The 15062-nt window shown below is 38.5% G+C and overlaps 2 protein-coding genes across 2 annotated transcripts; one reads left to right on the top strand and one right to left on the bottom strand.

Moving 5' to 3' along the window:
* The first annotated feature begins 317 nt into the window (after positions 1-317).
* On the top strand, positions 318-6174 carry CPT2 (carnitine palmitoyltransferase 2). The gene is made up of 4 exons (XM_009574977.1): positions 318-424; positions 535-641; positions 2910-4214; positions 5150-6174. Exons 1-4 carry the CDS (start codon positions 318-320, stop codon positions 5479-5481), a joined length of 1851 nt encoding a protein of 616 aa, XP_009573272.1. The 3' UTR covers positions 5482-6174.
* A 2010-nt stretch (positions 6175-8184) lies between these two features.
* Positions 8185-14448, bottom strand: LOC104074739 (chromosome unknown open reading frame, human C1orf123; the record flags this gene model as incomplete). The annotated part of the gene is given in 7 exon segments (XM_009574976.1): positions 8185-8262; positions 9091-9156; positions 12471-12545; positions 12995-13026; positions 13331-13387; positions 13524-13605; positions 14392-14448. Coding segments are annotated over 7 exon segments (447 nt in total), but the record flags the coding sequence as incomplete, so codon positions are not given.
* Between the last annotated feature and the right edge of the window lie 614 nt (positions 14449-15062).

Below are 15062 nucleotides of genomic sequence, written 5' to 3'. Positions count from 1 at the left end.
AGGGGTGGCTACCGAACTAAACCTTCCTTCTACATAGCTGCTTCTCCTTGCAACAGTTCACGTCATTGTATTCCCTGTAAGGTATTAAGACCCTTCACTGCAATACCTTTGTAACAAGACGGTCAAGTTGGTTTTCTACCTTGTTTCCCAAGAACTTCATGCTGTGATGATGTATGTCCATCTATTCCCTTTCTTCTCATCTTCCACAAGCCATTTGGGTAATATGGGGTATAAGGAAGGTTAGGGAAGAGGGGAGGCAAAGAGAGACTACTGTGTAAGAAACTCAGGCTTCATTAGTACCATTGCTCATAAAGTGCATGTCTCTCTGTTCCCCTTCCTTCAGACTGCCGGTTCCCAAACTAGAAGATACAATTGGGAGATACCTGAATGCCCAGAAACCGCTTTTAAATGATGACCAATTCAGGTATGGACAAACAAGATACGTGTATTGCAGTATCGTGCTGCTTCAAAGCCAAGTGTTAAATATAAAAAATACCACTTGTGACAGCATTTTGACTCTTATTGATGCTGTAGGAAAACTGAAGAACTCGCTCATCACTTTGAAAAGGGAATTGGAAAAGAGCTGCATGAGCAACTGGTTGCTCAAGACAATCAGAACAAGCATACTAGTTACATCACAGGTATGTTTGCCTACTGGATATAGGAGTCTGTAGATCATCATGCTTGATAACAGACAGCTCATAATGCTACAAATAAAATAGGCTGAAGCTTAAGTTCTGTACCCCAAAAACTTGGAATAACATGCTGTGAATACTACCTGTGACTGTGTTTGAGCAAATTCTGAGTCTCTGGTGGAAAGAAGAATCTCCATCATCTAACTTGTATATACCAGAATTCTGGATGGATGGATATTGGAGAAACGGTATTTTTTTTTATGAGTTACTGTATTTAAATTTAAGTTTACAGGGTTTATCTTTTTTCTTTTTTCATTGCTGTCTATTTATGTTTAGGTTAATAGAGGAGCTTAACTGGTAACTCCCTTAAGAAAAATAAAGCAATCATTTTCAAATAATTCCAAGTTACTTAGCAAGAAAACTGAACTTGGGGAGGGTGGGTCAGAGAATATGACTGAGCTTTGGGAGGCAGAAGTGGTCAGTGGTCTGGACTTAAAACTCCCCAAAACTACAAAACCGTATTCTTTTAAAGAGCATAAGAAAAGGAGTGACAGAAAGAGGAAGATGAGAGTAAAGAAAAACAAATTAAGAGAGGGAGAATATGCATAGAGTTTTTTGATTGTTCTTCCTTATTATTGCTTCCACTGACTTCCAAATACAAGTGTCTACTTATGAAAGTATTGGATGGATAGCAGCAGAGGTGGAAATATTCAAATACCTATGGAAGTAGAAGTTTGCATGTTACCCAGCGAATGCACTTCTATCCTTGCTATGTGTTGTGACTACCTATAAGGGTGTTAGCTACCACAAATTCTATAGAGAATACCAGATTATTTCACAAAAGCTGCTGTTCAGGTTGTTATCTTTTACTTTCCATCCACCTTGAACAGCATCTGGGGTTTTAACTGATGGCTTTATGGTGTTTGTCAACACTAACCAGCATGCTGCTTTGTGTCCGTGAACTGTGGGGTGTTTGTATTCCTTTTTGTTTAGTTATTATTCCTTTTTAGGCCTCGTAAAAGACCTGTTCCACTTGAAATTGGTTTCTGAAAGTATGTATAGTTGCCTCCACCCTGGCCTTTCAAGTCCAAGGTTAAAAGGCTACGTGGTGGTGATGGGTGTGGTTTTAAAACTGTAGATGAATGCTAGTTACTCACCTGTGAGGACCTGGTATTAAAATTGTAACTTAGGTTACACGTAACTTGAGTTACCCGTTGCCCTTCTTACAGCCCAGCTAGAAGGTTCTACTTGGGACTGATCCAGGCTTGGAATAATAATTTTTAATACATCAGCTGCCTTGAGATAAAGTTGGTGTGCACTTGCTTCCTTGGTCTGCATCCAGTCAGTGTGCAATACCGGAGCTTACTGAGTTTGAAGTTGTTAATGATGAAATAGAACCTACTTAAAAAATCCCTTCTCTGCCTATGCCCTCTGGATTTTTGTTTACTCATAGGCAGGTTTAAAGGTGTGACTACTTTTTAGAGCTGTGATTGATTCCCTTGGTTTTGGCAAGCACAAAACCTTTGGGTCACATTCATGCTTCTTGATATGCTGACAGTGTGCCTGAAAGTCCTGTGGGTATCAAACGTAATTCTGCTTTCCGAAGTCAGTTCTGGGCCTGGAAGAATAACCGTACGGTCCCCTCTAACTTCGTCTTTTTGCCAGCTTCAGAGACTGATGGTAATGCATCAGTATCAAGAGTTTTGCCCTGTGCTGATCATTTTAGTGGATAGAAAGAGGAAGGAGGTGGAAGTGTAAGACACCAAATACAGATGGAGGAATGCTGCCAGGAATGAGGGAAACACTGGATCAGGAATAAAGGTGGTTCTAAAGAGAAGCATGTCCTCAGTGACAGAGAGTTGCAGAAATTAATAGCTTAAGAGTAGGTAAAGGCATGTTCAACTCCAAATGTGAGGTGTGCACCAAAATATAGTGCTGGGGAGCTGCATTGTATGTCGCGGGAGTTATGGTTTATCACTGAGCCATATAGAAAACATGGAAATTGGCCCTCGTTGCTGATGACATTGACACTCTCGATATGGATTGCTCCAAATACAGTATTTTTACAATTAGCCAGCAGTACCTTTCTTCATAATTGGAGGTTGGGAGAATCCTTGGAAGAATTATTGTGTATGTTTGTCTTGTTTGTATGCACTTCAAGAGGTGTTTATTCGTGATCACTATTGGAGGCAGGATATTGACGACATGAACCTCTGGTCTGACTCAGTAAGCTGCTTTTATGTTCTGACCTATTTTTCAACTTTCCATTTTCAGGTCCCTGGTTTGACATGTACCTAAAAGCACGTGAACCTGTTGTTTTGAATTTTAATGCATTTATGTCTTTTAATCCTGATCCGAAATCTGAATATAATGACCAGCTCATACGTGCTACGAACATGACTGTTTCTGCTATACGTTTTATGAAGACCTTCAGGGCTGGTTATCTTGAACCAGAGGTTTTTCACCTCAATCCTGAAAAAAGTGACACTCAGATTTTTAAAAAAATTATCCGATTTGTGCCTTCTTCACTTTCTTGGTTTGGTGCCTACATGGTCAATGCATACCCCCTAGATATGTCTCAGTACTTCAGGCTTTTCAATTCTACGCGGCTGCCTAAACTCAACAGAGATGAGCTTTATACAGATGAAAAGGCAAAACATTTACTGGTATTGAGAAATGGGAATTTTTATGTATTTGATGTTATTGATAGAGATGGAAATATGTTGAAACCTTCAGAAATACAAGCACACTTGAAATACATCCTTAGCGACAACAGTCCCGCCCCGGCCTTCCCTCTTGGCTACCTCTCCAGTGAAAACCGAGATACGTGGGCATTGCTGAGAAAGAATCTACTGGATAATGGCAATGAAGAAGCTCTTCAAAAAGTAGACTCTGCGGTGTTTTGTTTAAGTTTAGATGATTTTCCCCTTAAAGACTTTGTGCACTTGTCCCACACTATGTTGCATGGAGATGGTGCTAACCGCTGGTATGACAAATCCTTTAATCTTATCATAACTAAGGATGGCACTGCAGGAATTAATTTTGAACATTCCTGGGGAGATGGTGTGGCTGTGCTTAGGTTCCAGAATGAGGTTTTTAAAGATAGCACCAAGGCACCAGCCATAAGCCCCCAGTCCCAGCCTGCTTCAGTAGACTCTTCTAGAGCAGTACAGAAACTTGACTTTAAGCTGAATGATGCCTTAAAAGCAGGAATTACCAAAGCCAAACAGAAATTTGATGCCAGTGTAGAAGCACTGTCTCTTAATATGATTCAGTTCCGTGAAGGGGGCAAGGACCTTCTAAAGCAGAAGAAGGTAAGTCCAGATGCTGTGGCTCAGCTTGCCTTCCAGATGGCTTTCCTTCGACAATACAATCAGACTGTTGCTACATACGAGTCTTGTAGTACTGCAGCTTTCAAACATGGTCGTACAGAAACTATACGTCCTGCCTCTATCCATACAAAGAAATGTTCGGAAGTTTTTGTCAGAGAACTGTCCAAACATAGCACAGAAGAGCTTCAGAAGTTGATAGTGGAGTGCTCAAAATACCATGGCCGTTTGACAAAAGAAGCTGCTATGGGTAAGTAGGAATATATCAAACACTCTTGCTTTTGCACTAAAATGTCTATTAAGGTTGCTGTAAACGTTTACTTCACAACTAAATAATTTAATTTTGATGGAGGTCTAATGTTAATGTAAACTTGACCAAAACAGTAGCAGAAGGCTTCAATTTAAAATGCATTCTCGAAGACTCATTTCATGATGGAGGAGAATGTCTCTATGCTTCCCACTTCACTGTGAACATGTTGAGAATTTTTTATACTTTAGTTTTTGTCCTTATAGCAGCTGGGCTATTTGAAAATTTGATAAATACTTAGAGCATGTTGTACTCTCCAGGGCAACCAAGAACTTTGGCTTTGTGTCTGAGGAGTTACTATCTTATCCCTGCAGGAGTACAGGCTTTAACAACTTCCAAATCAAACTGATTCTTTGGCTGTGCTACTCCTGGTATTTTTCTAAATGCTTTCTTTTGAATTGTCCTTCCCAGAAGCATAGCTTCTTGTATTGTTTCAGTAAAATTGACTCTTGTACATTACCCCATAGAGTCTAAAATTGGCCTCCTTTTGTTGATGCAAGATCCTTTTCCTCTTTAGATTCATAAATTTTAGGAAAGCCTTTCTCTGTTTTAAAGAACCTGGATATGTTCAGATAAATAGTTAATCAAAGATTGTGATGTATTATTAAAATTGTCTGTTAACATTGCACTTTTGTTTACTATCATGATTCCTGGTTGAGGCTAGCAGTAAAACAGCAAGCCCTCATTCCCTAGGATACGTGCATTAAAAGTGCAGAATGTCTGGGTTCTGAAAAATGATTCCTGCTAATATGAAAATAAAACCCACTTCTGTAGACCTCCTCTTTTATGGCTGAAAAACAATGTGATGTCAAAATAAGTGAGTTTACTTCTCACAAAAATTAGTCATCTCTCTAATACCTGTTATTTTATTTTAACAGGTCAGGGATTTGACCGACATCTCTTTGGCTTGCGCTATTTAGCGTTATCCAAAGGTACTGCACTGCCTGATTTCTATCAAGACCAAGCCTATGCTCAGCTTAATCACAACATCATTTCTACAAGCACATTGCTTAGCCCAGCTGTGCAATTAGGAGGGTTTGGTCCAGTAGTGTCTGATGGCTTTGGAGTAGGATATCAGGTACATGATGATTGGATAGGTTGTAATGTTTCCTCTTACCCAACTAGGAATGGTAAAGAATTCCTTCAGTGTGTATACAAGTCACTAGAAGATATCTTTAATGTTTTAAAGGGCAAGAAAATCAGTAATTAGACATAAAAATGTTGGAACACTTTACAGTTGCAATATAAAATGCAGACTATGTCTAATTGGCATACTAATTGGTGTTCAACGTGGCTGAGACTGCCCACCTTAATTGGCTTCATTTGTCTTCATTGAACTTCAGTACTGTTAGATCCACTATGAAATCTGTATCTGTTTTGAAGAAATCAAGTACAGACCTTGAATGCATGTTTTAGGAAATACAAACATTCACAGTGTCAAAATTAAGTAAAAGATACATCTGTTCCAACAGATCCACGTGTTCTTAAAACGCATTATTTAAAATAAAAAGCATTGTTTTTGGGTTTATGAACTCAGAACATGTGTGTTCCATGAGTGTTCAGACAGACAACAGCACTGTGATACTACTCTTAAACTGTTTGATTTTAAAAAAATATATGCAATAATTTTGAATATGAAAAAGTGGTTACATTTGCACTCTTGTAGTAAGCTTGCTTACTAACTTGTCACGCTTACTTTTCTCTTTAAACTTGAATCAATATCAGAACTGGTTGTGCCTCAACTGCTTCAAGCCCTTCCACTGTAACAGCTTTTTGAGAAACAAAAAATGAAGTGGGAGGCTTTAAGTAACCTGCAATCACCAACTGTGTTGTTAAATTGACTGGAAAAGACTGTATTGTAATAAAGCTATCTATTACTAACCACAAAGTTCTTTTATTGCCATATCAAAATTATATGGTATGGGTAGTCTCTTTATCAATAGCTCATGTTTCTTATAAAGGTTGAAAGGAAAACTACTGAAAGCATTCTGCAGTGTTGGCTCTTCTCTTCCATACATGAAGTCTGTCCAATAATGTGCTTTTGTTTTGCTACATAAACCTGTGCTCTTGGGCCTTAAAAAAGAAAAATCACTGAACTTTATCTTTTGGGGTTCTTTCTTTCCAAACGTCCTCTTACTGTGGAAAAGTAACCTCAGCAGAAGGTTTTCCTGTTTCCTCCTTGTTCTATCAGCTAGAACTTTTGATGTCATTTATTGTAGCAAATGCCAGAGTCTTAGTGCCTAGAGCTGCGTCTTTAATGCATTGGGGCTTGTTGCAGAAGTTCTAAAGACTAAGACTTAGCAGAACTCTCTGAAGGGATTGCAGGAGAGCTTGAGCATAGGCATCAATAAAACTTAGCGATGCTGTGAATGTGAGATGAAACTGATGCAGACAGTTCCTTGTGTGTTGTTCACAACTGGGACTCTGCCAGCTACAAAGTGGGTGGTAGCAAAAGGGGAAGGGGCCTTTGTCAGTCAAGAAGCCAAAGGTACTCGAAGCTGCTGAGGTTACAACACAGATGCCCTTTGCGTGAGATACCCCTTTGTGCACAAAATTCATTATGGTATGTATAACTTGAACTCCTCTGCTTTCTAAACCCTGACGTCTTCCACTCCATTTTTCTTCTGGGAAGATGAGCCTTTCTCGGAGCTGAATAGCACAGAAGTGCTTGCTTCTGCGGCTCTGTGTAAAACTAATGCAGCCCGTCTTTCAGCACAGCCCACCGTGACCTTGACAACCAAATACATTAGCAGGACATAAAAGTCTGAGCAGGTTGGTTGGATGTGACAGATCAGGTTCAGAGACTCAGAAACCTACTTGCCTTTACTTTTCCTTTGGATATCTTAGCTTCCACATTCTTCCTGTGTCTTTTTTCTTTATCACAGCAAGTGTAAGCAATACCATATCTTGAAGTATGAACTGCAAGTGCTAGGAAAGGGAGAGGCATGCTTTAAATATGTAAGCCCAACGGCTTATAAATTTTTCCTAGTCAGAGCTGTTTCCTCTGCAGCCTGTAATGTGCTGTTCTATTTTTCAGTTGAAATGGATTATTTTAAAACTTACTATAAAACATACCATAATTGTTCTTGCTCATTTAAACAAAGGAAGATGATCACTTGGCAGGATGAAGGAAATAATATATCAGGAAACAATCAGACCAAAAACCTTTGAATGAAATTCACTAAAGAAGCTTTTGGGGTTTGTGTTTTTGGTTGGGTTTTGTTTTTGTTTTTTTTTTAAAAAAACCATGAGAACAGCTGGCAAGAAGTAGAAGGTCTGTCTTTAACTAGAAAAGAGTGAGGTTTACTTAATGACATACTCAGATTTTCAGAAGATGTAACAGCTATGTGTAAGTGTCAATAGCAGTCAAGCTTATTAAGTGTTCTCAGTAAACTCACCCCAGTGTCTTTACTGAACTGGCAGAAAGCTATTAAAGATGTATCTTTTTGCTTGAACAGTTAATTCAGTCCATTTACTAATACTCATAGCCATTTCCTGATGATAGAATGGTGAGTGAAAAGACTTTACTTGCTTATGTTAGAGAATCAAATGTGGGTACTTCTTGGTGACAGGCTATTAAAAACTTCAAGGCAATAAGTTGTCTAAGTAGTTACTGCTGATAGACTAGTTAAGACATAGTCCATCACAACCATACATATTGCCAAAAAAGACAACATTATGAAAATGGCACAGTTCAGTCAAGCATATACACTATTTTCAGTTTGTACTGAGGCCATCTCAAAAGTGCTCTGTGGAAAATACTTTATTCGGACATCCTGGGGTCAGTAAGTACAACTTAGGTTTCCATTTCTGAAGTATAGCCATGTAAAAAGTAACTCCAAGGAAACTGCATCTCTGATGGTTACAGCTCCTTCATCAATAAGCATGTCAAGATTTATTAGGGGTATGAACTTCAGCATTTTACAAATTTATGGGTAACTTCATAGATTCCAACAGATTCCTTTGTTTTTTCATCATAGTCATTCCAATCCTATAGGAAATAAGATTTCACAGTATTAGTCACAGAGGATAGAATGCAATAGTGTCTAAAACACAGACTGAACTCAAGCTGAAACTAAGCCTTACTCAAAGTTTGTGTCTTAGATTTCTGTGGAAAGCACAGTGCAGTCACTAAGCTAAGTTCTGATATCTGAGGGAAGCAAGAGGACTGACCTGAAATTAAATGGGCTTCAGTCTCAGTGTTTGAACAATGATTTTTTTTTTTTTAATATGTAGTCCACAGCCTGCAGTGGACAGGACAGCAACAACGGCAGATGAAAGGATTATCTATCATTTACAATACCCTAGTCAGGTGGGTAAGCAGACAAGCAGATCCTGCCAAGTAGGATACCAGGGAACAGATTTGACCTTGAGATTCTTGCTCACAGCCAAGGAAGATTTGCAATGCTGGAGTCATTATCCTGAGCTTTGAAGGACAGTGTCTTTATATTACTTTTTAATATCTCTGTGCACAGGGAAAAGTGCAGGCATCTTCCTAGAAAAGTCAGTTCACCACTCTGAATAACCCCAGCCATTTAGTATTCCAGACGTTTGCTCTCTGGAATTCCTGAGTGACTTAAAAGAAAAGTTGCATTTCTACCTTTGTCAGCTGCTAAGCTATCAAATGTGTACTTCTAAAAATGACGCTGTTAGTAATGGTGGTTGTTCGTAGTTGATTTAGTTTCTCTCTCCAGCTATGACCTTCCTGTGCCAAGAGCAAAACTAGTCTCTTGCACGTGCAGGATGTGTATTTTGGACTAGTGACTTCGGGAAAGAAAGCTAGATAATTAGATTTACTAATGAAACTAAGACAACATACCTTTTCTAACAAGTTTATGTCATTGAAAGGTGTGCCAGATTCTGCACCTTCAGCGGCAAACCCTGCCTGCAAACACATTTGCAGTAAGTTCTTAAAAAGAAGTTGTACCAAGAAAATAATAAATATGATCATTGAAACATGTTTAAAGAAAGGAATGCAGCACAAACTTTTACTGTACTTCTCTTAAATTAGGTAGAAAGAATGGTCAAGCTCTTTCCTGGTTAAGGGTCAGTATAAGGTTGTGACCCTGTTTGTTAATTGAGAAAATTCGATCTAAGCAATCACAGAGTAAAATGAGGGAACACTGCTCCTCTATTTTTCCTGCCAAAAAGGTATTTCCAAGTATTCTAGATAATGCTAAACCTGAGTTTCTAAGTTTATGTAGCAGCATCCAACTACTAATAGCTTTAATTTGTGTTCAGAATCCATACAGGCATTATGTATAATATGGCTTCATAATAAACTTACACTGCAAGAAAACAATAGAAAGAAAATGTGGAAAAGAGTTAATAGTTGTAGCTTAAATATTGTCAGAATCCAAGACACTCTAGAGAAGGAGCAGCCTGTATTGGATTTAGTATAGAAGTGACTAGCAAGCTTTACATGAAAGGAGAATCAGTTGACGGAATGAACAGATTAATATACCCAAACAATCATTTCGAAGGGGAGAGTTCTTCACTGTTGTTACTGTTGCTGTTTTTAAAGAGTTGAAGGAAAGGATAGCACTAGGAAGGAAATAGTGTATCAGTGGGGTATAGCACAAGAACAAGGTCTTTTGTTTTACTTCTATAGGAACAGCTCTCTCATTTTAGGGTTCACGGTTATCAAGCTGTAAATTAAGTTTTATTAGTTTTAAAAGTAAATTTAAAAATCTCAGCCACCTCTGTAGCATGTAGGAAGGTTTCTTACATTGCTATTTCTAACTACAGAATTTTATTAAGAAGTGGCTAAAAAGCAAAGGTAGCTTCTTCCCTGGTTTTCTGCAAGAGAGCTACACTTGCACTTTTGATCCCCACTAGTGCCAATCAGACATTTAACTATATAAGAATGTGTGAAGTAAGCGACACGATTTTAAAATGTTTCAGAATCTGAATGGAAGATTAAGCACTTGGGAGTTAAATAAACCATGGAGTGTGGCAGACGTAACAACAACGCATAACTGCAAGGCACAGTGTATATATGGGCTTTATATAATTGTCAGAAGCCCATCTCAAGGGAACTGCTAGGGGTGGAGAGGAAGATCAGCATCATGGTACAAAAATGCAGAGGTGCAGTATAGAACAAACACTAGAAAAATAAAAGAAGCCCTGCTTTTGCCACCTGAAGATATTCACCTGCCCTCCAAGGAAAAAGAAGCCATGTGACTGGAATTACAAGCTTCTGTACCAGACACTCGGTGGGACTCGCGTTCTTACAGCTTTGGCGTCAGAGCAGAGACTCGTTTAATCTCTGCAGAAGGGAGCTGGGACATGCAGTGACGTGTCTGCCCTCTGCTGACGGCGAAGGACCAACAGCTAAAGCATGAACACACACCGAAGAAGCAAAAACGCCTATTGACTTTACAACACAGTGAACTGTCACAGTTCTGTTACCAATTAAACTATTGGTTGTGGCACAAAGCAAAGAAGCTTAGGAAGGTTTAAGAGAAATTTTATAAAGAAACCTCCATTTTTTAGTTGAAGCATTCACTTGAGGGACAAGAGTGGGAAAGGAGCTGAACTATCCTCAAGCCAAAAATTATGTATCAGATTTGCAGTAGATATATCTACTTAAGCACATTAAACTAGAAAGATAAGTAATTAGGGGGAAAAAATTGTCCTTGCCCATTAGTAGAACACACAGGTACCTAGTTTGAATTTGTTGCTGCTACTAGGTAGGAAAAGAGGGTTTATATCAGAGAATCAAAGGATACATTCTCCTCTTTCAGACTCAAGTGATTTTTTTGAGAAAACTACTATAATTTAAATAAGACATGCAAGTATTAAGCCACTCTAAATTGACTTCAGGTATGGTTGTATTATGTCTGTCAAAAAATACAAAGAAAATACAGTAATGCTATGGCCAATCCTGTTTGGTGCTAATCAAAAGCCAGATCTAAGGTTGTGGAGAAGCCAGGCTGGCTTGGATCATGTCAAATATAAAGCAGTTTATAGAATTGTTTGGAACTGCAGAAATCTATATATTTACTCATTTAGGCATCAGAAAATTCACTGAAATACCTGCTCAGGGATTCAAGTGAACTCTCCAATAGAGTGCACAGACCAAACTTTGAGAATATTAAATTAATAGCTTTATTACAGCTGTGAAGTCTTTGTTCTGCAGATAAAAATAAAATTGATAGCTAGGATGCACAGCTATAAACATCTCCTACATTTTGTAGTCTTCTCGTAGATATTTCTTGAAGTGCAAGTTCCTAGGTGTGGCTGCAAAGATTTCAAACAGGAATAAACTAATAACCATTCTGTTCCTCAAAAAGATAGGCTTCACTTAAATAAATAAATAAAAGAAGGCCTCCTGCAGCACACTGCAGTGGTGATTTTATTTATACCAAGTTCTTCGTATGATCAGCTTTTTTGGTCTGTTTCTTAGCATAGTGTCACAGTCTGAGGAAAGGATAAGACAGGTTTATATTTGTCAGTCTATTTACACCTAATCCGACTGGAATAATAGGTTAAATATAGTAGGGAGTTAACTTGCATACAGCATGACCATGCACGAGCAAATGAATCACTGAAGACTGGCTTGGCCCTGAAGAAATCCTTTAACTCTGAACCTTGAGGTGTGCTCTGCAACAGTCTTTAACTGCCGTTGATCTTCAGTCTTCGTCTGATCAAGTTTCAAATGGAAAAATGCCAATATTCATTTCCTATGGTTTTGGTGATGTCAAATCTTAAAGAAAATTTGATTTTTTTTAGAGGCCATATACTGAAGACTGTTCATCTACTCTCTGTAACATACCAAGAAGCAAAGTGGCGCTCTCCTGAATGTGGCTATCTAGTTATGCACTCTCCCAATTCCCCTTTGGGAAAGACTCTCTTTTGCAATAACCTGAGCGATGAAGACCTTTCAGATTAATTCAGATGAACAGTGCTAAGTCACCTGTAAAGCAATTTGTATATTTTTGAACATTCCAAGGCATGTTTTAATTTTAGATTTTACTGGCACAAAGAATACCAGAGTTGTTAGTGTTAGCTGCTTGCGGGGATTTTTTTGGAGTCAAATGAAGTAAAAGAAAGAACTGCGGAGAGGATGGAAAACTGGGGCGGTCTAGGACATTCCAGGAAGAGCAGTACCATTTCAAATAGTGTGTATTTTATCACTCTAGAGTCTATAAGAAGTGCTCTTAAAAACTGAGAAACAAATCATGAATAAGAACTCACCTGTGGTTGAAAGTCAACCGGTTTTTTTTTTCATTCAAACTCCACTATTGTTTTGAATTTCTCGCTGTCTTCAGCCTATAATTGAATCAGAATACCATTAGTTTTCATCTAACAGGGAAAGACAGTGACAAGCATTAGTCTAGAAATGAATTGCTTTAAAGGCAGTACTATCAACTCTGATGTTCCAAGAGACAGCAAAATCCTAGGGCTCATTTAATAGGTGACAATTAACTAGAATTTCTTAATCTGCCTCAAGGAAGCCTTCAAAAGGAAACTAATAGGGGCATTATATAATCACCTCTAATTTGAGTGATACAGTTTTGTGTTTCGCTTATGAAATGTATCACGGATTATTCTACACCTGAGACTGTGTGCAGCAGCTTATAAGAGACAATTTTCTGTCAGAGGAGAATACCAGCTTTTTGTGTTCTTGAAAAATGAATGTGATGATAAAGCAAAAACTCAAAATATTATTAATGCTTATTTATCTTTCACTTGTTATATAAAAGAGAAAACAAACTTACGTTGTAAGGTTTGATTGTCTGACTTAAAATATCTAAAAAAAAAAAAAAAACCCAGAAGTGTAAAAGCGAGTGGCATTATGTCTTCAGTTTTATTCAGCACAAACCAAGCACCAGCTTCTTCTTTCAAAGAAATTTCCTTATACAAAGTAAAAGAAACAAAGTAATAAAGCAGGTCCTGCAGTTGGCCCTCAAAAGGTAGAATTCATTTTTTGTCACTTCTCCTGAGAATTTTACATTACACCATTTTGTTACCCTGCCAATGCAAAAAAAAATTGCATGCTTTTGTAAAATGACATTACAGATATGAGTTTCGTTCATGCAGAAACCTGAACTCACCAGGAGGCCTTGCTGTCTCCTTCATGAGCATGATGATAAGTATGTACCTGTTGTGAACTCAAGCACCAGTGTACAAGGAAAAAAATCCCTGGTGAATGCTCTTTACAAACAGTGTCAAGCTAAAATGTGGACTAAAACAAATTTAGGAGAAAGTGTAAAATGGATGATGTCTCTTAAATTTCTAAGCACATACCAATGGAGTTCTCCCTGGAGCACAGCTTGCATTTCTGCACCATGGTGGCGCTTCCTCTGCCTCCTTTCAGGGGAGCACTGTCCTAAAAACCATGACAATAGAGACATCATTTTTAACTGCACTTTAGCTGAGCCACCGGAAACCTCTGCAAAGGTGAAGTAGTTTTTACAACAATGGTCTTTAACTTTTTAAAAATATTGCAACGTGAAGCCTTTTTTTTTAAACTAGAGAGATCCATAATCCAGAAAGCTGTGATTATCAAAGAATAATTACGTTCTAGACTTAAAATAGTGAATAATGGATAGTTATGTCTTGTCCATATAGGCATGTTCCATTAATTCCTCAAAATACATTCTTACCATTCAGTAGTATGCAACAAATAGGGATGATTATTCCTAAGAACAGAAATTTCTCTTATCCCTGATTTCTCTTATCCCTGACAAATTTTATCCTGCTTTTTCAGTTTCCAAATGCTAATTTAGCATGCTTAACTCACCTTGAATTACCTAAACTTCTCCAAAAAGATTCCGTCAGCATCAAAGAAATATGCTACAGGCACAACCTTATTCCGATATCAACTCAAAATTTGTTTTCAAATGGTATTTTTACAGAAAGGCAGCTTTTCAAAGCAGATGTAAATACTTTGTCACAACAGTCATCATTCCAATGGCATATTTCAATTAATGGTCTCCAAGTATTTTTTTTAATATGAAATATGAAAGCATTTCCTGAATGCATATAGCTGTTAAAATACTATCTCATCTAAAGTGCAAGTCGTCACATCCCTGATGCTAATAACCCTTGCGTTTAAGAGGCAGGTTTGTTTTCTCATTTTTGTTCTCATGCAGGTTACACCAGGGAAACATACCATCAATCGCAGATACTGCCATTTTTCAGAAACTTCACCACAGTTCCCACATTTCAGCTGAAAAATAAACATAAATCAGAGAATTTAAAGCTGTCAATAATCAGGGATTAAAAAGCTGAAGGAGCTGATATGAGCCCCCCAGATACACAAACCCCACTGTTTCACAGGCGAGAGGAGCCAGAGCCAGGTATGACGTGCTGTCTGTCCCGACAGGCCCATGACTGACTCGACCTGGCGGGTATGCCCACCACAGAGGGTCTGCCCTTTGGCGCGTTGGATGGAAAATGTGTTACAAAGCACGGTCACGAAATAAAAGATGGGAATAGCGCATCTCGCCATTTACCTGGGTTACCTGCCAGTGGATATTGGATTACCAACCACCTCACCAATGGAGGCACTGACCAACACTTGCACTTAACACTTTTCATTATTGCAAACTAATGTATAATGTCATGCCTGTATTAACGAATACATGTCTATATACTTATACCATCCCCTTCGTTGCTCCTGTAGCAGTTGGCTTGCACTGTGTGGAAAAAACCACATCGCTGTTTAAGCTGAGTGCCATTTAACACCCCAGGCCTTCACCGCCAGGTGCCCCGCTGGACGGTATGGCAGGCTCTGAATATCGAGAACGGCGGTTCCCAGCTCCCAAGACCCCGAGGCCGCTC

The sequence above is a fragment of the Fulmarus glacialis genome, unplaced genomic scaffold (assembly GCF_000690835.1).
Source record: "Fulmarus glacialis isolate BGI_N327 unplaced genomic scaffold, ASM69083v1 scaffold44023, whole genome shotgun sequence".
NCBI classification, from domain to species: domain Eukaryota; kingdom Metazoa; phylum Chordata; class Aves; order Procellariiformes; family Procellariidae; genus Fulmarus; species Fulmarus glacialis.
This window is presented reverse-complemented; position numbering and strand designations above follow the sequence as displayed.